The sequence below is a fragment of the Lissotriton vulgaris genome, unplaced genomic scaffold, assembly GCF_964263255.1.
Source record: "Lissotriton vulgaris unplaced genomic scaffold, aLisVul1.2 SCAFFOLD_4168, whole genome shotgun sequence".
In the NCBI taxonomy this organism is placed as follows: domain Eukaryota; kingdom Metazoa; phylum Chordata; class Amphibia; order Caudata; family Salamandridae; genus Lissotriton; species Lissotriton vulgaris.
This window is the reverse complement of record NW_028253907.1, coordinates 126108-149443: the sequence shown is the minus strand read 5'-3', so window position 1 is coordinate 149443 and position 23336 is coordinate 126108. Positions and strand designations below refer to the sequence as shown.

The window sequence follows — 23336 nt, the reverse complement described above, 5'->3', positions numbered from 1 at the left end:
ATGGTTTATTCCTTCCTGCAGCAAAAAGGTAGCCCGATCACTTGCTGACTAAGCAAACTGTGTATTGGGGCTGTGAGAGACTGCCTTCGTCGTGTCCCTCAATATTCTGATATACTCCTGCATTTGAAAGAGACTTGCCGCTGTGACTGGAGTCTGAAGAACTTCTCAAAAAGGGTTTGGTGACTGAGTCGGAGGACCGCGGAGAAGAGGCCAGCAGTTTTGTTCTAGTGTGGCTATAGAGAGGATGCTGACCTAGGCACAAAGACTGAGGAACAGCTACGAAGACTTGGTCATTGTGTGACCTGTTTCAGAATGTTTTTCAAGAACACGAGTGAGCAGCAATGAAAGTCTGTCCAGCACCACTGGTAGTAACAAAAAATAGCTAAACTACATTTCTTATATTCTTAGTTCCATTCTGGACACCAGGATAAATTAGCGTTGACCATCTGTGGCAGGTATGACCTCTGCAGCCTCTTCAATCATCTTTCTTCGTTTAGGGCTTTAGCTGGCCCATCCAAGTCCTTGCCTGCCTAAAAGAAACATCATTGGTTATCTCTGTTTGGCGTCAGCGGTTAGACAACCATCAATGGAGTCATTTATGGCCTGTATGATCTGAATTGAAAAAATGTAATGCAAAGAGCTGACTAACTGAAAGTTTTCATAGTTCACCCAAAGTCAAACTTTCCCTCCTAGAGCTTTTACAGTTCTTCAGGTTTATGTCAGTAGGGGGCTCCTGCAAACTCGTCGAATAGCAGTTAAACCAATTAAATGTCTCTTATGTGACCACTACAACCCTATTACCAATCCTAAAGTCACTCATCCCTAAACCCAAAAAAACCCTAGCCACCTTTAAACTTCACCTATCCCCGACACATAAAAAACCCTCACTACCATACACTCCATCCATCACAGGCCCGTACAAAACCCTTCAAAACTCTAAACTCCACCCTTTCCTGACCCATGCAACCCCAACCACTCCTAAGCTCCATCTTTCCCAAACTTCAAAAAACCCTCACCACTCTGAGCTTCAATACCCTTCCAGTTGCCCTAAATTCCACCCATCCCTGAATCTTGAACCTCTCACCATGCCTAAACTTCATCCAATCCTGACCCCTAGATTCCTGTCACACCCATCAATTCCAACCACCCCACATCCCTATAAACCCTTCCTAACCCCTCAACTCCATCCATCCCTCATCCCTTCAACTTCACCCAGTCATCCCTCTACCTTATTCCTTAAACTCCACCCATCCCTCTAAGCACTTTTCTAATCCTCACTGACCGTTTATATAGTGATGTAAGAATTTATGTACGATCATAAGGGCTTTAAAGGCAACTTTAGTTTGATTGGCTACCAATGTAGTGTTATTAGGAATGGTGATATCTTGCAATGTCATGAGGTGTCAATAAAGAGACAGGCAGAAGCATTTTGATTGAGTTAAAATCAAGATAGGAGTTTATTTGTTTGTTTTTTAGGAATGGCTAGATAAATGGCCTTACTGTAACACAACCTATAATGACTAAGGACTTAAGCTACCACTATGTCCAAGTTGCTTTTGATTTATGGTAAAGGTTTTTTCAAGATTTTGAGCAGGCCGAAAAACATACTAGACACTTTTGTCCTTTGTATTTTGATTGATGTTGAGATTGAGTTCCAGACTGCAAATGTCCTTAGCTAGGCATGGAGGAGGTTGCACAATTTCGGGCCAGGAAGTAGATGCTTTGGGCGTTAGCAGCACTTGGCTTTGGTAGACTAATCTTCAGTAAGTTCAAGGATATCCACTTCTGTGTTAAGGTGAGACAACTGGACAACGTCTTTCCATCTTTTACAAGGTTCATATCTACACACAGATTAGAAAGGTTAAATATGATTTGAGTGTTGGAAACATATATAGAAACTGACCCCTAGGTTTTGTAGGTGAGTGGATTAAATCCATAGTTTACCCGCTTAGTTGTGAAATGAAAAGGTGGTAACTTATTGACCATATGCTTCTCAGATGTAAATTACGTAATCCATTTGAAGATTTAGCAGTCCAAACACCTCCCCACTTCATCTACGTTGTTTTCAGGGTGGAATGATTTGTGGCATTTGAGGCTGTAACAGTTCTAAAAGTACTAGTGCCCTAAAACCCCCATTATCGACAAGGCATCCAAAACCAATTCGACCACTAGTTCTGCCCTGTGGCCTGTCCAGAATTATCCAAAAGATTACTGTCTGTGACAAAATACTGGAGCTGTTTATAAACCAGTTTTGTCCAAAGGTTTGCCAAGGGATGGTGGAAGGCAAATTGGTCAAAAGTTGTTGAGATCTTGTTGGTCAAGAGTGGGTTTTCTTAAAAACTGATTTGAAAGTCCATTTCTCCATGTGATGGGGAAAACTCCTTGTCCTAAAGAACATTTGAACAAGTCCATTGGTTGAGTTCTGAGAAAAAGAAGTTTTATCAATTTAGCTGGGCATAATCCAGTCGGACGCTAGCTTGTAACAGCTGCATCAATACTGATGTGAAATAATTTAAAGTGACCAATGTAGTAAATTGTCATAGAAAGTTTATCTCATGTAGAATTATTTTCTGCCTGAATGTGTCACATAGTAGTTTAACCTTGCTGAAGAACAACTGAGCAAGATTATCACATAGTTGTTTGGAGTGTTGTAAGGCAGCTGAGAAAGCCTAAGGAGATGATAGTTCTTACACAAGATGAAATAATTATTTCGGCGGGGTCAGAGCTTGGGAGACACACTGATAGAAGTCATTTTTATTGGCTTCCCAGACTTTAAATTTTAAGGTGACAGATATGTTGTTGTATTCTCTACTTTTATGTATATCATTGTCTGTACACGGTTGTCTTTGTATTCTGCTCACTGTCCAATTTGAGAGTTTTTATTGCGACAATGAACTAAGGATTTTTTCTTTCATATAGTTATACCCTAGATGTTCTGTTGAGATTTTTTGCTCTGCTTTTGCTCTACTGCGCAAAACAAGAAGAAATGGGAGGAATTAATGAATTAATTTAGACACTGGTATTTACTTGGGCAGAAATCCAGTCCCTGTTTTTTATTCCCTGTGTTACTACGGTCAGACGGACACCTTAAGAAAATCGGTCTTGGTTCTGCTTAGTTAGAACAGTCCAGCCATGTCAAGTCATGTCCCCGCCAACAGAAATACAAGTATCCCACGCTGGTCTCAGCCTTGTCACACCTTTGCAGAGTCATGCAGTTTGTATAATTTGACCCAGGGAGCTATGGCATCCTCATTGTACTTAGGACCTTTCACTGAGAAGAAGAAAAAAGTTGAAGGGTAAAATGCTTGCATTAATTTCAGCCCTTGCATTGTAGTAAGCATTCCAGGCTATTATTGTTTTGCCTAGTGTGCTGCAAAGGAAGACCAACCATAGACAACCCAGTCTTGGGCCTCCTGCAGAAAAAAATACCAGCTTGTGTTCTTTTATCCAATTTTTCTTCTGTTTTAGACATGAAAATAATGGCTATTCTAGTAAAATACTGGCAACCCTAGAGGCCAGGCTTCTCTCACTTGGGCCCCATACCCATAGTCCAACACTGTGGGGCCCAAGAGGTCCAAGAAAAGGGCCAGTTGGTGGAGAAGGCTAGCAGCACAATTTAACTGCATTTGGACATGTGCTTACCAGGTATGCTGCAAAACTGGGAAAAGCAGGAAAAGGAGATATATCTTGAAATAGTTAATTAAATCACCAGACCTGTCCATGGCATTCGATACGGTCAACCATGGCCTACTTTTGTCGCGGATTAGGGAGCTAGGAGTCCAGGGGGCAGCATTTCAATGGCTTGCGTCCTTCCTGTCAGGCCGATCTCAAAGGATCCAACTTGCTGACCAGGTGTCTGATGCGGTTGAGCTAACGTGCAGCGGTCCTCAGGGATCAGCACTATCCCCCCTTCTTTTCAATGCCTATCTCCAGCCCCTGGTGACCCCATTGACTGGGATAGAATGCCAAGTCTTCAACTATGCGGAAGACATCCAAATTATCATCCAGATTGACACCTCTCCCACGGCCCATGTACGGTTGCAGAATATCCTGAAGTTCACAGTCAACTGGATGACAACCAACTCCCTCAAAAATAACCCTGATAAAACCGAGGTACTGGCCATTACCACGAATATAAACCCTTGGAGTGATCTTTTCTGGCCACAAGAGCTTGGCCCCACTCCCAAGCCAGCCCCAGTTGTAAAGAGTCTGGGTATAAAAATAGACGCCAAACTCTTCATGTCCCACCAGGTTTCTACCGTGGTGGGTACATGCGTGAGCCTGCTAAGATTGTTATAGAAACTAGCCCCCCTTTTCTCATTCACGGCACTCCGTATGGCAGTGTCAGCATTGCATCTATCTCGCTTAGATTATGGGAATTCTGTGTATGTTAGCCTCCCGGAAAAGCTGCTAACAAAACTCCAGGCAGTCATGAACGACGCGGCCAGACTGATTTTCAGGCTCCCAAGGCGGGCCCACGCCACCCCCCCATTGCCCCAGCTACACTGGCTCTCAGTCAAGCAGAGAATCAGATTCAAGGGGCTACGCATAGCCCACAAAGCCATCCAGGGACAGGCCCAGCAGATATTATGGAACGCCTGGTAAATTATGCGCCAGGGCGGTCCCTCTGGTCTTCGGATGCTGGTTTGGTGGCTTGCCCCCAATTCCTGACTTCTTCGGAAGGGGGCAGAGCCCTCTCCACAATGATCCCTAAACTCTGAAATGAGTGCCGGCTGGCCTCCTTAAGGAACCAACCCTCCTCCCATTTAGGAAAAAATTAAAAACACTCCTTTTCACAGAAGCCTGGGGCACAGCCTAGGCCAAGTCGGGGCGCACACTCTACAGAGGTGCCAAGGTTGGGCTCTCTCTCAAAGGGCTTAGAGATAAGCAGAAGATTATGCGCTATAGAAATCCCAATTAACATTAACCATCATGCAATATTTACAAAGGAACCGCCTAAGTGTATTCTAATGATTAGTGTCATACCCTTTACAGGTTGCTGAGGGCATTCATAGGGTCTTGTAGCCATGAATCATGCTGGATATACCTAAGCGGCAATCAGCACCAAAAGGTCGTGATGATTTGCAGTGGCTCACGGCAGAAAAGCGCATATCGTTTAAGGCACTGTGCATTTTTCATAAAGCCCTCTACTCAGCAAGTCCAGTGGATATTAAAGTCATGTTCCAGTGAAATGTACCAGCCAGAAATCTCTGCTCTGCAGCTCCCAATCAGTTGATCGTTCCCAGAGTACGCAGGAAGAATTGGGGAGGTAGAGCCTTTTTGGTCGTGGAAGCAGGGCTGTGGAACAGTCTGCCCCTCTATCTTACCTCTATAAAACCAAATCTTCCTTTTAGAAAGGCGTTAAAAACTTGGCTCTTCACACTTTGGTAAGACATAGCAGATTCTGGGAACCTTTTATCATCTCTTTCCCGTTTTCAGTTCCTGCCTAGCAGCCTAGTAAGACTACAGCACCTTGACGCCCATGGGCATTTGTTGCACTCAAGAAATTTCCAATCAAATCAGAATTTCCAATCAAATGACTCAGGGCACATGCCATTAAACCCTTTTAGCCTACATATAATTGTGTTCTATAGTTTCAGGTATTTTACAGTGATTGGAGTGATGTCTTTAACAGACATCAAACTAATTGTAAACTTTCATTTCTCTCTTGCTCAAAAATCTTCTGAGCCACACATCCCATCTTGTATTTGATATCTTGAAAATCCCCTTAGAATTCGAATCCACACTGGGCCACCCTTAAGTGCACCTACATACTACAGTACATCTCATTAGGACCTGAAGAAATATGAACACATAGGCTCCCTTTGCTCACCTTCAAAACTAGCTGCATCATCTACATTGTATGCACATTCCCCTTCTGCCAGGGTCCACAAATCCTAGAACTGCCCTGGTCTGCACCTACCTGGCAGTCGTGGACTATGGTCACTATCACCGTATCCTTGTTCACTGCTCCCATTGATGCCATCATTCCGAACTCCATGTCTGCAAATCCTTCACCTTTCCCAATCCTCCATCCTGTATGTTTGATACATAAAATAAGTATGTGAAGTTATAGACTCTGAAGTATGTGGAAAGAGACAAAAGACAATAACTTAAGTTTTTGTTGAAGAGAATAGGAGGACATAACATAAGGGGTTATTTGAAACTTTATTTCTGCAATGATACAGCTACAAGTTTGAGAAAAGCTTCAAGGGACGAAAGTACAGTGCTAACGAGTATGTTGACATGTGTCTGGGACTGTCCATTCTATTAGAATAATTTAAGAAAAACATAGTCTTTTCCACATAAATGACACATTTCTAATTATGTGTTATATGCACAAACAGGTTTATCCTTAACTCGTTTGCTTTTATGCTTAGTGCAGTAACTAAGATTTCACTCTGTTGCAAGGGTTGAGTCTCGCTACAGTCTTACTTCAGAGAGCAACCTGTTTTGTGATTGCAACCTCGCCATAAAAAAACTCTCGAAATGACTTTTGATGATTAAGAAAACGTTCACATACTGACAAATTCTGTACTTCTACAAGAAACATTTGGGCCAAAGCTCAAAAGCATTTTGCAGTCGCAGTCAGCAATTCACAGAATAACAGGGCTGAGTTGCAAAATACAGTTTTCCTACTTACAAAACCACTTTTACAGTTTGGAAAAGTCTTTCCGACTGGTAAAAGGGCTTTTGTGACCCTCTTTGAATCGCAAATAGGAGGAGGCATGAAAGGGGCACTCGTCTCCCATTTATGTTATAGAAAGATTTATACCGCGCACTAATACTCTGGAGTGTCCTGGTGCGTAGGAGAACAGTGGCATGCATGTACAAACATATTAAATCAGCTGTTTAAACAGGAAAGTTTTGGAGAAGTTTTTTGAAGATAGGAGACTCCTGGGTATGTTCGAGGTCAGCTGGAAGAGCATTCCACAACACAGCAGCTTTAACCGCTAAAGACCGATACCCAATCCGCGACCAGCGGAACCTAGGGACCACCAGCCGACGTTAAAACGAGGAACGCAAAGGTCACCTAGGCAGATAGAACGTGAACCTCGTTCTGATATATACAGGGCCAGAACCATGGAGTGCCTTATGAATCATGGTCAGTGCTTTAAAATTTACTCGCCGTGCCACGGGAAGCCAATGAAGGTCCCTGAGCTGCTGCCGGACACTAGAACTCCTCGGGATATTTACGATTCGGAGAGGAATGTATCAAAGTTCTGCGATCAAAAATACACTTGCAAACTATTCATCACATACTGACACCTTTAGGGGTTGGCACCAGATCTCCATTGGACAGCTTCACCTTTGTGAATCATGACGGTGTTCTCGGTGGAAAGCGGCATTTGTCACAGGACCACTACCTGCTGTCCCCAATGTCTTTCCAAAGAGGAAAACTTTTTCTTTTTAAAACCAGCACCGGTCCCCTTAATTTGCATGGGCTGTTTTTAATTTTTTTTTCTTCATGATTTAAAATAAAATGCAAGGACAGAGGCCTGGGGTCCCTTGCAGGCGCTCATTCCTGCATTTAACATGAATCATGGGGGATTGAAAAGAGTAACCTGCCGAATTAATATTCATTAAGTTGTTTCGTGGTGCCCTGCAAATGTACAATTTGTGATTTGACCTATCAGTACATTTATCACACGACAAACCAGCACACGAGGGCCACTGTTACTGTAGTCCACCATATGGTGACATTATGCCTATTCGGCATACCTTAGGACATTCTATCATACTGCTGGGGCACAAAGAAATACTCCATGAAAAATGTGGTGTCATTCACAGGTCCACTGTCAAACTGGTGTGGGGATAGTGGTCAATGTAATTTTGAACCTACTTTGCCAACTTTCTCTGCTTGCTGTGGAGACAAGCAAGCAGTTCTCAGGCAATGGAGACCTTGGCAGCAGTGGATGGGATGGATTCCACCCAGTTTTTCAACTTTGTCTGGTGGTGGATACACTGTCACAAGGGACGAATGTATGACGGTATTCTGCATGCGTTTAGGACACCAATGCACCCCCCTAAAAGCAAGACATTGTTACAACTTGCGTGCTAAACGAATGTGTGCTAATGCTGGCACTGTGTTTGCACAGCGTGATTCAGGCTTCGTCCAAAAGGACGTTTCCCACAAGGGGCATGGCCTTCAAGAAGAATATCCTTGCAAGTAACAAAGTAGTGGTGATTTGTGGTCTTACTGGTGTGGTTTGACTGCCATATGTCTCTGAAATATTCAAAAGAAATTTGTATTGGAAAGGAGCGGACTACTAATGTTTGAAGTATTCACTGATAAAGAGTATGTTTAACACCAAGTACAGGATCCCCAATTGGCAGATGCTTTCAAGCATGGTTTCGATCCTGAAGAAACAAGTACACATACAAAATGCACAATTACTATCTCACCTTTTTCAGAAACAGCCACTGAACCAACAACAACTAGGTCTACGTGGACTTTTGCATCTAGGCCGATTGGCACACTGTAATCTTTGACTCCCTGCAAATATAAAAATAGTACAACACTTGTATGTACCGTTTTTTAAAGATGCACACTGGTATTGTTTTGAAGTGGAGACTTCATGATACAGTATTGGTGAGGTAAGCACAAATTAAAAACGTTTTATTGTATTCTTTGCCTACAAGTTAAGTGGTGCCATGACAGATGATGAAGTAGACATAGCAGTTGATTACTGTTAACCATTGCAAAATGATTTCCCCACCACAGGTTATAGATAACTCTATTTGAAAAATGTGAAGCTCAGAACATAACTATTCTAAACATGTACTTTTTTAAAATTATTTCTCATACAAAGAGTATATTCGAATCTCTGTTGGACTTTTATAATGTATAAGAAGCATTACAATATGGGGTGATGACTATAACATTCCTCTAAAGCACATTTATTTTCAGTGTCATGAATTAATTAAAATTCACTGACAGGTGACACACTCACCTGAGACGTAGAACAAATTCTCAGTATGTCTTTAGTCGCACCTGGGGGTGGAATTATTTTGTTAAAGAGGCCAGTTCTGAGACGTGGCGTTGGGACCAATAGTGTTTTTCTTGCCTAATTAAAAAAAAAAAAAAAAGAGAACCACATTTGAAATAAGTAGATTCATTTTATTTTGGAGAAGAAGAGAAAACAAAAAAGTACCAGTGTGAGAATGTGTGTATTTAACAAATTATTGTATTGTGCCAATTAATTTATAACTTGTTAAATAAAATTAAAGCGAAAGGATCACAAATAAGACAACAACAATTAGCTCATTTAAAGTTAAAGTAGACAACAATATCTTGAATTTCTGCAGACCTGGGTCCGTTTAGGGGCATTGTTAATGTTTCTTGTTGTCGTTGTCATCTCATGTCTCCTAGCATAACCAGTGTTTACGCCTACCTATGCATGTCTTCCCATCTCTTTATCTTTGGATTCCTGTGTCTCCCAGTGTCTTGCTTTGTTTATTTATCGCATGCCTGTTTTCTACAGTGTGTCTTAGTGGTTCCTGAGGTACGTTCAAACGGTGTTTCCTTGAATTATTATAAGAAAGTGTTTCTTTTTGTCGTATATCCCTCTTGTGTGACCCCAAAGTTTCTCTAGCCTTCATCCTTTCTAGACTTCTTTCTTTCTATGCCAGGACTGGAGGCGACCCAGTCTCTATCAACTTTACCAAGCTCAAAAGCAGAAGAAACAGCCAGAATACAGAAAAAACTACATTACCCAGAAGCATATCAGACACTCCACAGAGCCACCTATCACGGGCCATCACACTCTGTATTTTGCTCTACTTCCCATAAAACATCCTCCTTATTCGGGTTTGGAGGCCAGGAAGTTGGAGATATCTTTCCTCTGCTCTGTGGGCATTTCTTTTGGGTACTCCACCTTTTCTGCTGACTATTGCTTTGGTTATTTATGGAAATGCTTATCCTAACATTTAACTAGCAGGTCAGGACTTGTTGCTGCGTACTGAGGGGTGTTTTTCCACAGTGTTGCATCAGCGGTGCAGCGTGGCTGGTTTCTCCTTGGCAAAAAGGACGGCTGATTGCCAGTGTGCTCCAAAGAGCCTTGTTGGCCACTGCGATGCACACGTCTGACACCAACAGAACTGCCCTGGAGAGGTGGAGTAGGAGCAGTATGGTCACCCTCGGTTTCCAGCACAGAAGAGCTTTGCAGTCGGTGCACAGATGCTTTTTTGTCACTCTTCGTATGAGGCCTCAGTACTCAGGGTAGCCTCCCTGAATGCAGCTGGTTCAGACATGAGTGCACAGAGAGCACATAGTAGCCGCCTGAGAGAGCCCAACCCTTAAGATAAGTATGGTGCAGGAGGGACCAACCCTTAAGATAAGTACAGTGTGATGTGGTGTAATAAATTTAAATATCCTCTCACAGGCTACTCGTGAGGACCCGCCGACTCCACTCCTTCCCAAGACGATGACCTACGGGGTGACATGGACTCACACAGGTCTGGCGTCTTCGATGACGAGCCTGACACAAGTAGTCCATGGCACCCATCTTCTTTGGCTAAGTGCCCTTGAGTTCTAAACTAGGCTTCGGTATCCAAGTTTGTCCAGAGGGGTTGGAACCAAAAGATTGTACAATCCAGGTCCTCAAAGTAGTCCCCCTCTGATACGGCCACCCAGCTCGTGGAGGGTACGATTAGGAAGCCTCTCCATAAGTAAGTCAGGGGCCTCTTGTGGGGAGAACTAGACAGCAAGATGGCAACTTTCCTCTCTAAGTTTGTGAAGAACCCCAACAATGGAATTGAGAGGTTGTGGAGAGTCTTTTAAGATAAGTTTCTTGGCATTGCTCGGGTCCTCACTAAGATCTTAGATATAGCAAAGAAAGCCAAGGACTCCAGGAGTCTTTTCTCTTGTCATCTTGGGCACAGCGGGCAGTTTGCTTCCATGGCAAGACCAACTGTACCCTGTGCATGGATCGTAAATGCTCTCGGCTCGTAACTGTGGAATCAAAGTTGGGGGAGCTGGCCATCTCAGTAGCAGACACAGTCGCGGATAGTGGGATGCCTTTTCTGAGTGAGCAAGATTGCCATAGCATTTACTTTCCTGGATAAAGCCCAATCCTCGATGAGGAAGATTTAAGGGCCCAATAATTTTGAGACTCAAAGGTACAGACATAATTTATCTCAAAATTCTGCATTTCTAGCCACTTGAACCCACTCATGCTAGAAGGCTTACAAACACACGAGGTTGTAGCAAAAAAGACCATGGGATGTGGGGTTACTTTTAAAAGTACTCAAATAAAGGTAACAACTTTTGCTAACCCCACACCAAACTACATCAAACTATAAATAATGTTAATTTCTTGAGGTGTACAACTCCCATACCTCATAATGAGGGGAAACAGTCTGAAAGATTAGCTATAACAGTGCATATCAAGGACCTCAACTATGATAGCACCTAAATTCATCACTAGAGAAACAGTGTTTAATGTGCCATTGGCAAATGAGGATGAAACACATCAAGAGTTAGTAAGTGGGCTGAGAGGTAAATACAGAAGGAAAGAAGGCCACTGCTTGGTTAGGGCAGCGAGAAGCTGATGAGTTAATATAGGCTTCCAAACAGTCAATGGTAAGTATTGTCAATAGGGTCTTCTGGGATATCAATGCAAGATCTCTCTCAGACTTCCTCTCGTGAATATCTTTATCTAGGGCATGTAACAGTCACACATAGACTTATTTTTGCAGTTAAAAGATTACTGGAAATTAAAAGACACAAAAGTCTACCTAGAGGTCAAATATGATCATCTACCTGCACATTCATTACCAATACCTTGACCACTAAACAGTGGCAGCGTATGGAACTAAGCAGACATGTGTAACATTGCAATAGCGAGAGATGAATGACTGTCAGAGGCTGGCCAGAGTGAATTAGTTATCATCTGCCTAACAGACTGCAGTTTAAGGTAAATGAGTGGTGAGCACGTACAACTTTGGGGTATAATTAATTGTACTGTTTTAGTGATTTGTGAAGTAGAGCACACACAATTTTTTTTTTTTTTAAGTTGGCAATTTTTGCAAAGTTTTATGAACTGTTCTTGAAAATAAACAACTCATTGCCAAGAGGAAGGGCAAACTGAAAAGAGCAGCATACCCCCAAGGCAGAGGCTGCAGTACACACAGGGATCAGACAAACAATCCTTATGCGGCTTCATTCATTCAGTTTCCTAATGTGCATTGGCATACCAATACAAGAAGAACTGAATGCATGTCTAAAATCGATCACTTTTAAAACTAAAACAATCTCAATAATTAGGCACCATAGATAAAGTACTAGGCCATCGACCCAGTTGTATTAGCCTTGGCATAAGTTGATGACGTCAAGAAAGGTATAGGAGACCAGCGAGAAATACAAGGGGTGGGAGTTCATGTAACTAAAGTTTTGGCAAAAATTCCAGCAACGTCGACTATGTGCTGGGTTTCAAACAAACTAAGGACATTAGTGGGTAGGCACTTAAGAATTTGTAGTGTCAACAAAAACATAGAAGCACAAATTTTAAACAACCAATGTTTTTTACCAGTTCACTCCTAAGTAGGATTGGAATACGCGCTTGTGGTATAAGGTTATTCACAGTACCTCCAGTGCTGCTAGCCGCACTCCTTCGAGAGGCTTGTCAGGGTCCACTTTAACCTCACTGGTTCTGTTGAACACTTCAAGATCTTTAATACCAGCACAAGCATGGCGTGAACCCTGCATTAAAAGAATGAGTACAGGATCACTTACTTCTAGTGTAAGAAAGCGGGCATTCTTCTGAGGCGTGTCAGGGTTAATTTTGATTACTTCAGCTTGTCTAAACTCTTGCAAAGTTGGTAGCTTTTCTGAAGCATGAGCAGCACCCTGTTATCACAAAATATTGATATAATGATTCTTCATTCTTCCAACATTTAGAAAGTAAGATCAACAAATACATACATAATTCTTAAATTCCTATTAAATTCTTATGTACTGCACTGAAATGAGGCCTTCTCTCTAAAGTACACAGCTAGCCTCTCCCACCAATACCATATTCAGCAATATATCACTTTTCTAATGACACTTGGTACTGCAGAAGCTGTTGCTTTGTTTCGCCTTTAATAATAGGTCGCTAAGTTCCGATTTACAAGTACTCCGAAGGTAAAAAACAAAACAAATATTCTCCTTTAGTATTTCGACCTGTGATCTGCAGATGGCACACAGATCTCTACAGTGTGCGCATAAGCCCCTTTGCTGTCTGTGCACTTAGATAAGGGATTCCACACAAAAATTCAGCTCAGGTGATGGTAATGTTATAATGCAAAATCTCAAAATATAATTTATGCCAAAATAAAAAGTCAATGCTCCAATGCATTTCGGGCGCATTTCCCACATGAGTTCATAAACAGCATCGCTGATGACGTCACCTAAAAGCTTAACAATGACACGACTAATAACATGTTATGTTATATGTTATGTTATATGCAGTTTTGTAGCGCGCTCAATTACTACCAGAATATCCTGGCGCAGATAAATGCAAAGGGCCATAACAAAAGAAAAGAACAGCCTAAAAAGCAAGTTTGAACAGATAAGTTTTCAGAGCTTTTTTAAAGAGAGCAAAATTCGAATTAGACCGAAGAGTCAAAGGAAGAGAATTCCAAGCAATCGCTGCTTTAACCGCAATTGACTGGCCCCCCAGCCGTGAGCGCCGGAATCGTGGGATCAGCAGCAAATGTTGGGAGGCAGAACGCAGAAAACTCAAAACCTTCCTATTCCCCAGAAATTAGCTTGCAGTAGGAATGTAGAACGGACTAGCCCAGGGTCACTGTTGCCAAGAGCGCTGGGATGCCAACGGGTAGCCATGCGCTATATAAGTGATTTTACAATTACAATTACAATTACAAAGGCCGATTAGGAAGAAAACAGGTAAACCGTTTCATCAGATAAGTAGGACCTTGGCCATGAATGGCTTTGTGAGCAAAGGTGAGCTTTTTAAAGATGATTCGCTGCGTCACTGGAAGCCAATGCAGGTTCCGCAGGTGGCCCCGGACACTCGTTCGCCTGGAGATGTTACATAAAAGTCTGGCTGTTGCATTTTGAATTTTCTGAAGGCGCCCAACCAGGTAGGCCGGGGAACCACTCAGCAGCGCATTGGCATAGTCGAGACGTGAGAGAATCAATGCTCTGGCCACTGTCTCTTTCGCTGCATTAGGGAGATAGGGAAAGAACTTCCGCAGAGCTTTGAGGGTTCCAAAGCACCCACCGGACAGTTTCTTGATATGGGCCTCAAATAACAGATCTTCCCCAAACCAGACACCTAGATTCTTGGCTGGGATGTTAACAGAACACGGCACTAGAAAGCCGGCCGGCTATAGCGCTTCTCTGAATCGAGGAGGAAACTGACCATAAAGAAGAATTTCCGTTTTATCCTTGTTGCACTTCAACTGGGCAGATGGATGCCAGCCAGTTGAAGACCGAGGACAAACAGGACCGAATCAAACCTGTGTCCAGAACTGCGCCAGGACACGTAAACAACAACTGTGTGTCGTCCGCATACGCTATTATTTTGGCCCCTAGTTGTTCAGCCAGCGTAATCAGGGGGGTCAGATACAAGTTGAATAGCAACAGGCTCAGCGTTGATCCCTGAGGGACCCCCGTCGAAAGAGGTTTGGCTATAGATGACAAGCATTTGCAATGCAATAGGTCTCGCAGCATTAAAGTTTGAGTTATTGGCATTGTGTATGACAATGCCAATAGCTATAACTTTTGCAAATGTGACACCTATAGCATTTGTAATGCAATATGAGTTGTATTTACATGACTTAGATGTATTGATATTACAAATCACAATGGCTTTTCGTTTTTTTAATACTTAAATAAAAGTTATTGTAATTGAGTTGGTGGAAGGGTGAAGTGGGTCGTGTCCCCGAGTGATGTGGTGGTGTCCCGAGTGATGTGGTGGTGTCCCCGAGTGATGCCCCCGAGTGATGTGGTGGTGTCCCCGAGTGACGAGTGGTGCCCCCGAGTGATGTGGTGGTGACCCAGAGTGGTGTGGTGGTGTCCCCGAATGAAGTGGTGGTGTCCCCGAGTGAAGTGGTGGTGTCCCCGAGTGAAGTGGTGCTGTCCCCGAGTGATGTGGTGGTGTCCCCGAGTGATGTGGTGGTGTCCCCGAGTGATGTGGTGGTGTGCCTGAGTGATGTGGTGGTGCCCCCTGAGTGATGTGGTGGTGCCCCCAGAGTGATGTGGGCGCCCCTGAGTGATGTGGTGGATGGCAGTGGTGGTGTCTGTGTGTGCATGGCAGTGGTGGTGTCTGTGTGTGCATGGCAGTGGTGGTGTCTGTGTGTGCATGGCAGTGGTGGTGTCCGTGTGTGCATGGCAGTGGTGGTGTCTGTGTATGGCTATGGTGGTGTCCGTGTGTGCATGGCAGTGGTGGGGTCTGTGTGTGCATGGCAGTGGTGGTGTCCAAATGGACTTCAAGGTGCACTTTTCCGAACTGAGGTTTTTTTAATCGAAGACTGTGATTTGTGATTGTTGAGACTGCGTGGTTCTGAATGAGACGCCGACAATAGTATATCTTCTTTAGCTTGGATCTTGTGAATAGTGCCCATTCAGAGATTGTATTTTTATCAAAAGAAGGTATTTACAGCCCTACACCAAAATCATTGTTATTACTCTTGCTGGATGAGCATTGAGCTGTTGACGGTCTGGGGTGAAAAGGTAATTAGTCTTTGCATTCTGCCCCAACAACAAGGAACTTCGGGTAATAGTTTGGGTACAGCGAGTGGTAGGCCCCCAAGATGGAGGAGCCAGGGAACCCACTCCCTGCAAAAAACTAAAGCAACCAAGATGCTTTCACAGCCTGATGGCCAATGGGATTTAATTAATGCTGCATGTCCCTATCACATACACTTTCACTGGGTTCGTGTTTTGCCAAAAACTGGTATTTGACTTTCAGCAGAAGGACGGAGATCTGGGAATCCCACACCTAGAGAGATACTACCAAGCTGTCCAGCTGCGTTAAATGATTGAATGGTACAGGCTCACTTCTGGGAAACCTTAGTGTTTCATTGACTGAGTAGTCACAGGAACCCATATCTGGAAGGTGCCCTGGGTACTTAAAAAAACATCGACATGCTGTGGTATATATCTCGCCAATTCTTAAGGCTACGGTGGGAATATGGAACACGGTGCAGGAGTCCCGACACCTCTCCACTCACACATCCCCTTTCACCTCTTTTATAGGCCACCCGGACTTCCCACCGGCTAAAGACGGCGATTGCTACATTAAGTGTCCGGAAGCTAATTGTAAGAAAATTGGAGACTTCTTTGATGCCGAAGGGGTGATGGACTGGTTATAGTTTCCGTAGTGAGGCTTATTGGCAATATATTGCCCGAAAATTCAACAGTTTTGAGAGGCCATGTTGTCTGACATAAACAACACCTATGACACAGATTAGGATCCCAAGCTATATACTATAAGATTCTGAATGCCTTAATCTATCCTCTCAAACCTTCCGAGGGAGAGCCAGCCATCTGGGGCCGCCAAGCAGGTTCTGCTTTCCAGATGGGGAGCTGAGAGTGTCCCGACTTGACTGGATTGGCTGCACAAGATGTGGGAGGGGCTAGGTATGGAAAAGAGAGTATTACAAATACACTACTGTGCTTTGACAAAACATGGGGTTCTACTATCGAATTCTTAATGGTGGCATTTAATGAACTAACCTGCCCAAGGAATCTGGGAGCTCTCTGACCTACTGGATCAGCCCAAGTGACTGCGTGATGCAATCTCCTGTGAGGTGCGTGGCATCTATGTGTGACACTCCATTATCTGGTGCGATTACTTCTCTAAACTGCTTAAGGTTTCTCCTTAATTTCCTCTCCTTATATCCTTCTTAGCAGGGCTTTAAGTGGGCCGGGTCTCAAGGGGTCTGAGCACCGGCAGTTTTTTTAAGGGGGGCTCGAAACGGGTCTCTATCGGGCTCTGTTTTGAGCCCTGGCACAGGCGGTTCCTTTTTTTTCAAAGCATGTCACTGCAGTCCGGAAAAAAGCGCCAGGGCACAAAACATAGCCGATAGAGACCTGTTTCGAGACAGCAGGCACATCGATGTGCACTGCTCACACTGCTCACTTCTCACTAGAAGAATTTATGGCATGACGTCATGGCAGCTAAGCGTTGTGGGGGAAGGGAAATCCATTAAAGAGTCATTTTCCTTCTGGATTTCCCTTTCCTTTCTGAAACGCAAGAGCAGCAACATTGTGGTAAGGTCACCAGGGCTTTAATTGGAAGCTTTTTTAATATTATATGTAACAAGGCAAGCATTAGTTGCAGCTTATGTATTTTATGCAACTAATAACCATTGACAAAGCCAATAGTCCTTACTTGTAGGTATGATGTTACTTGTATCACATATCTGGATGCAATGACAGAAACAGCAAAATGCAAGTCGGGCTGCACACTATGCTAAACACAGATTTTTAGCGTAAGATGTGTAAAGCCACGTCCCTAATTACACTGGCCACACCCCTTGGAGAGACCCCCCAGTTTTTTCATCCCACTTAAAGCCCTGTTGTCTCTTAACCTCATTCAGCCAAACCCCAACAAACAGCAGACATAAATGATTGATACCCTCTGAGGTTTGCAGATTCTTGATGGCCTACCTCATAACGAATGCATCACGAAGCTATAAATAAGCTAGTTGAACTGTACAAATAGGAATAACATGACATTCATGTAAGGTTTCCCTCCAAGCGGGAATTCCATGAAGAGGATGTGAACGCAATTCTTTGAGCGAAAATGTGGAAATAGCTGGAGCAGTTTGAATGGCAGTACTAGTAGGACAGAAACTATTAAAAGGTAAACTTTCCAATAGTAGAAACTTCTATAAAATGCATGTTTCCATAATGAGGGCCTTATTTTGAATTGTCTAGTGGGGCATACAGGGAAGTTGGTGGAGGGGGTGATACTGCTCTGGACAACAAATGGTCTGGTGCTTCAGACCCCCAAATTACCTTGTCCAGAAACATTGAACTCCGTTTCACAAAGAGCAGTTCAGTGGTCTGTAACCCGTGGCTGGAGAGTGACTGTGAGCAAAGGCATAAGGACCCAGTTCCTCGGGCCTAGGGATATGGACAAAACTCCCCGACCCTGGCATGGCTGTAGAGCCCGGAACAACACCAGCTGGCACCCATCACCTGCTGAAAACAGATGCCAATGACACCAGTAAACCCCCCCACCAACAGTATGGAGGGGCACTTTTAGGAAAAGGTCGGTAATTCTGGGTCTGCTGGGTTATTCCCCATTCCGTGGACGTTAACTCGCGGTGGGGTAAGGCTGGGATTGATTCTGCTCCTGTTACCTCCTTGCTGACAGAGAACACGCTACGAGGCTGAAGAGGAATGTTAAAGCTGCATACATATCTCTTTGCGTCTCGTTAACTCCAGAGCCCTTTCACGTGACTATTCTCAGTCCCTCGTTCAGTTCCTTTCCCCTGTTGACGTTCAAGAAAACGGCGTGGGGTGATGGGATTCTTAAAGGCCTCCATCGTTGCCCTCGCCGGTTGCCCAAGCGCAGTGATGGTTCTATAATATTAGAGTTGATAGCTTAAACGTGCTTTGTCCTGGCCTGTGAGCCCTAGCAAGGGTTGTGAAGCAAAAAATACTTATTGCAGCGTCTAACCGTCTTTCTATCATATTGGGGATCATTATTGACAATTATTTAAAATCATAATAGAAGCGAAACATGATAAAACATTAAATGCGTCGAAAACAGAGTGGCTTAAAACACTATTAATGCAATCTTCGCTACACACTCTACACATTCAATCTCTCCTGTAAGACATTCGAGATTAGCGAGTAATTCAATGCTTATCCACATTGCATGTAGATGTTTTTATGTTTTAGAAAAAAAATATGTAACCTTGGATTTCAGGTTTCTGCGCAATGCAGGTACAATTCCAAATTGGAGAGGCTCGCGCTTCAATTAAATCGTCGTATTCCGGCCGCCCCGGAAGTCAGGCACGGTTGCCTGTGACGGGGGCGGGGCCACGTCCAGACCGGAAGAGGAGGCAGGCGGAGTCAATGCGTCTCGCGGCCCGGGGCTCCTGTGAGCGGTGTGGAGCCCCGGGGCCGCGCTAGCAGGAGGTTGGGCGCCGCGTGCTGAGAGAAGAGTCCCCGACATTGGCCAGGTAAGTTCCAAAAGGCTGGGGGGGCTTGGTGCACTTGTGTGTGTGTGTGTGTGCGTGTATGCTTGTGTGTGTGTGTGTATGTATGTGTGCGACGGTGACGGCGGGGGAGGGGGGCCTCGGTGCACTTGTGTGTGTGTGTGCGCGCGCGCGTGTGTATGTGTCGGGGGGGGTGTCTCTGTATGTATGTATGTGCGTGCGTGCATGGGCGCTTGTGTGTGTGTATGCGCATGCGTGTGTGGTGCTTGAGCTTCCCAGGAGACAGCGCCTGGCCACAGCGCGCGTTCCAGTTTCAAATCAGCTCCAAGGCGATGCGCGCGGCCGGGACTGTCTCCTGGGAAGCACAGTCGCTAACAATAGATCTCTAGCGAGACACAGCGCTGACGCGCTGTGTTTTCGCTACGAGACCTAAAAAAGGGGGTAGCCAGACCTGCTGAGTCCGAGATGAAAGGAAGGAGCCAAGCCAATCAAGAGACAAGCCAGTGACTCCAATGTCAGCCAGGCGAGACAGTAGGAGCTGATGGGGTACCGTGTGAAACGCGGCAGAGAGTTCCAATAAAATTAGAGCCGCTCTGCCGCCATTGTCCAAACAGTCCCTGATAGCCTCGGCAACTTCAACCAAAGCTGATTCCGTGCTATGCGCGGCCCGGAATCCAGATTGGGCAAGATGTAGAGCCGAGGATGTTTCCACAAAAGCATTTAGTTGTCGAAAAGCCATTTTTTCGCAGACCTTTGCCATAGCAGGAAGCAATGAAATCGGCCGGTAACTGGCTGGCAGCGATGGATCTAACCCGGCCTTTTTAAGCAGAGGCAAGAGCTTAGCCTGCTTCCAGTCGACCGGAACAGTAGCCGAACTGAAAGAAAGGCTGATAATTTGAGTGATCTCCTGACCAACCACCTCGGCGACACCACCAAGAACCCGTGCAGGGCATGGGTCAGTGGGGGATCCAGATTTCAGGGATTTTACCACCGCTAAGGTATCGTCTACAGACGGCGAAATAAACTCCTCAAAAATAAAGGAGGAGGACTCAGATGCTGAAGAGGAGAGCACAGTGGCTACAGGACTCATACTGTGACTGATAGTCCGAAGGCTAGCTTGAATCCCCGCTATGTTTAGCTTGAAAAACGAGGATAAACCCTCACACCAGGCTGCTGATGGTGGCACAGTGAGTTGCTCGGCACTGGGGGAGAGAAAGCTATTAACAATAGAAAAAATTTCCCGACTGTTATTATTGGCCTTCTCAATCCTATTAGCAAAGTAATCACTCTTCGCTGTTCTGATACAGGCATAATAATTCCTCTGAGCAGCCCACAGAGCCTCCTTAGCAGTAGGGCAGTACGAAAGACGCCAGAGCCTTTCCAATTTCTTACAAGCGAGTTTGAGCTCTCGCAGGGAAGATGAATACCAAGGTTTGGAAGGGGTTGAGCGGAATCTAGGTCTAGCATTCCCATTGGAGGAAGAAACCACTCCAGCCGAAATCCAGGAGTTAAAAGTCTGTACCGCCGTAGTCAGCTCATTTCCCAGCACAGACCGACTATTGCTAAGGGTGGCAGATAAGGTATGCAAATTGATCTTCTGGGGGCACATAGACATCTTAACAGTGGAGGCTATTTTATCGGCGTACCACGCAAATCTGATCAGCCGGTGGTCGGACCACGTGAGCGCTTCAGGAGCCTCAACATAAAGAGGAAAATTCGAGCAGATCACATCAAGTGTATGGCCACCAGACTGCGTTGGAAGAGTAACCCATTGTGTGAGTTGAGCCAGACTGAGAGACTCATACAGGATTTTACAGTCCGGCAGCTCAGCCACCTCTGCGTGAATATTAAAATCTCCCAGAAGGAGGAATCGAGGAAACCTCAGGGCACGGGGTAAAATGGCCTCAGACAGAGCCTTAAGAAAGGGACCAGAGGGCCCGGGGGTCGGTAAATCAGTGTGCCGCCTAGGATAAAATGGGGTGAGAGGTAAGGGAGAAAGTCAGAACTTCCTCATCTCCTACCTCGTCAGGAGGATCTACATGTAGGACCACAGGACTCTTTAAAGACAATTGCCAGTCGTCCCCCTCTTCCCCGTGTCTGATCCTTTCTGCTGATTTTAAAACCTCTAGGGATAGCAAGTTCGATATCAGGGGCACTGGCGGTATTTAGCCACATTTCTGTTACAAACAGAATATTCAAAGAGCCATCAGCAAGCAATTCAAAAATGTTGGCTGCATGTTTGCTCATAGATCGAGCATTAATTAAAGCCGCCGCAATTGATTGCGAATAGTTCGTGTGGTGAGTGGGCGGAATCCCCACACGAACTTACGAACTTGATAGATCAATGGAACTAGGAGTGTAGTCGAAGCACAGATATCTGGCAGTCATTTACACGGCTCCCTGCTCTCAACTCTGTTATCCTGTGGTTCTTCAACTCTTTGGTATCAAGGTGTCCTCTACATGATCATGAGGCCCCAAAGTATTCTGTACAACGTCTCGATATCCATGCCCCAGGAACAAACTCTTTCTACTTTTATGCCCCTTTATGCCAATGCCACTCTGGCCTGGTAGCAATGAGACCTCCATATGCAACTCTAAGGGACGCTGGCAGCATTGTGACTCCTATGTGTTCATCAAACATGTTGTTGACAAATGTACTCATCGTTCATTGCTTTTGTTTATATCCTTCACCAATGCTGGTGGTACTAATGTGCATTGCCCCATTTGTTAACATGTATACCCCATAAGAACACATCCATCACCCATAGGCTCCAGAGTCACTCCTTAAATTGAGTGGCCATTACCATGTGTGCCTGCAAAGTTCTGCTACCTATTTGGTCTCCACATGCAATTTCAACTCAGGACTAAATGCACTCTAAGAAGCAATTTTGGTCAGTTTGATTGCTTTGTTTTTCCAAATTTCTTTAGGATGAAACACTGTTCACAGATTACCCTCCTCAAATAGGTCCATCTTGGAGTTGACTCAGGAGAGCTGAAGCAAGAAACTACTAGACTGACAAACTAGGGTGTCAGTGGCAAAGACTAGGCAGTTACAACTGGTGAACTAGGAAAGTCATCATAAACATATGTTACAGAACTGCACTTAATAATACTGACTTTTGTAAAGCGCAAACAGCTACCTCGCGAGGAGGTGTCCCGGCGCTGAAAAGAAACCGCAGCAACAGAGAGGAATGCAGGGAGAGGTACTAGGCTTTCTGCGCAAAGAGCCAGGTCTTTAGGAGTTTCCTAAAGATGGCTTCTGACGAGGCAGATTGGATGGCAGAGGGGAGGGAGTTCCATAGCTTCGCAGTGCCTACCGAGAAAGATCTACCTCCGAGTCTCGTCCTTTTCGCTCGTGGTACAGCCAGTAGGATCTGCGAGTTCGAGCGCAGGTGTCTCTCTTGATGGTAGCGGGGGAGTCGGAGTTTAAGATAATTGGGACAGTTCCCTTTTTGTGCTCTGTATGCTAGGGTTAGTGCTTTGAATTTTACTCTGCTCGCCACTGGGAGCCAGTGCAGCTCGTGAAGATGCGGAGAGATATGATTGAGTAGCTATGGACGAGCCTTCATTGAAATGAAATCGCATTTGTAAGGCCTTTATAACTTTGCACCGCCCTCCACTGCGCACTTTGCACCATAATTTGGGAAAACAGCGGTCATAACTCAAACCTATAGTATGCCACATTTGGTTTGCATTGCACAAATGGAACACAGGTTATCAGGGAGATTGTAAAACATCTGCGTTCAGCAAATAACCCGTTTTACACATAAAAATGCTTTTGTGAATATAAATTATTTTTCAGAGGTTGAAAAACAGCCTTCCTTCACCCTCTGAAAAGTGAGGGTGAAGGAGTGACCAGAAGAGGACTGCTGTGTTAATGCAGAAACATCGAAGGTGGGGAAAGTAGAGCATCATTGCTGTTAGTCTATGGTTTCAACTTTTCAAACAGGTGTACTAGCTTGCACAGCCCAGCTAGTAAACTCTACAGGTCTGGAAACAGGTCCAATCTGATCAGCTACATTTAAGTTAATGTTGAAGCTTGGCCACCGGTCTAGACAGAGGTGGTCTTGCGTTTAGAAAGCTCCAGTGACCCATAGTAACAGCACTAATATCTAAAACAGACCTTATCATGCTTCAAAAGAGACTTCCAATTTGATCATATACAATTTTTTTTGCTCACACAGAAGTGTAGTTAAATGGAGAACTGCAAT

The 23336-nt window shown here is 44.5% G+C and overlaps 1 protein-coding gene across 3 annotated transcripts in view; it reads right to left on the bottom strand.

Moving 5' to 3' along the window:
- The window catches only part of MTHFSD (methenyltetrahydrofolate synthetase domain containing), a 142327-nt gene that overhangs the window by 28387 nt on the left and 90604 nt on the right, over positions 1-23336 (bottom strand). The window contains exons 4-7 of one of the 3 annotated variants that reach the window (XM_086951515.1): positions 12590-12703; positions 8955-9068; positions 8407-8497; positions 5924-6036 (exon numbers count right to left, since the gene is read on the bottom strand). In XM_086951515.1, the coding sequence (XP_086807641.1) occupies positions 5924-6036; positions 8407-8497; positions 8955-9068; positions 12590-12703 (432 nt within the window). Of the gene's footprint in view, positions 1-5923; positions 6037-8406; positions 8498-8954; positions 9069-12589; positions 12704-12736; positions 12851-23336 lie in introns of all 3 variants that reach the window. The other 2 variants (XM_086951514.1, XM_086951516.1) reach the window with 2 other exon arrangements.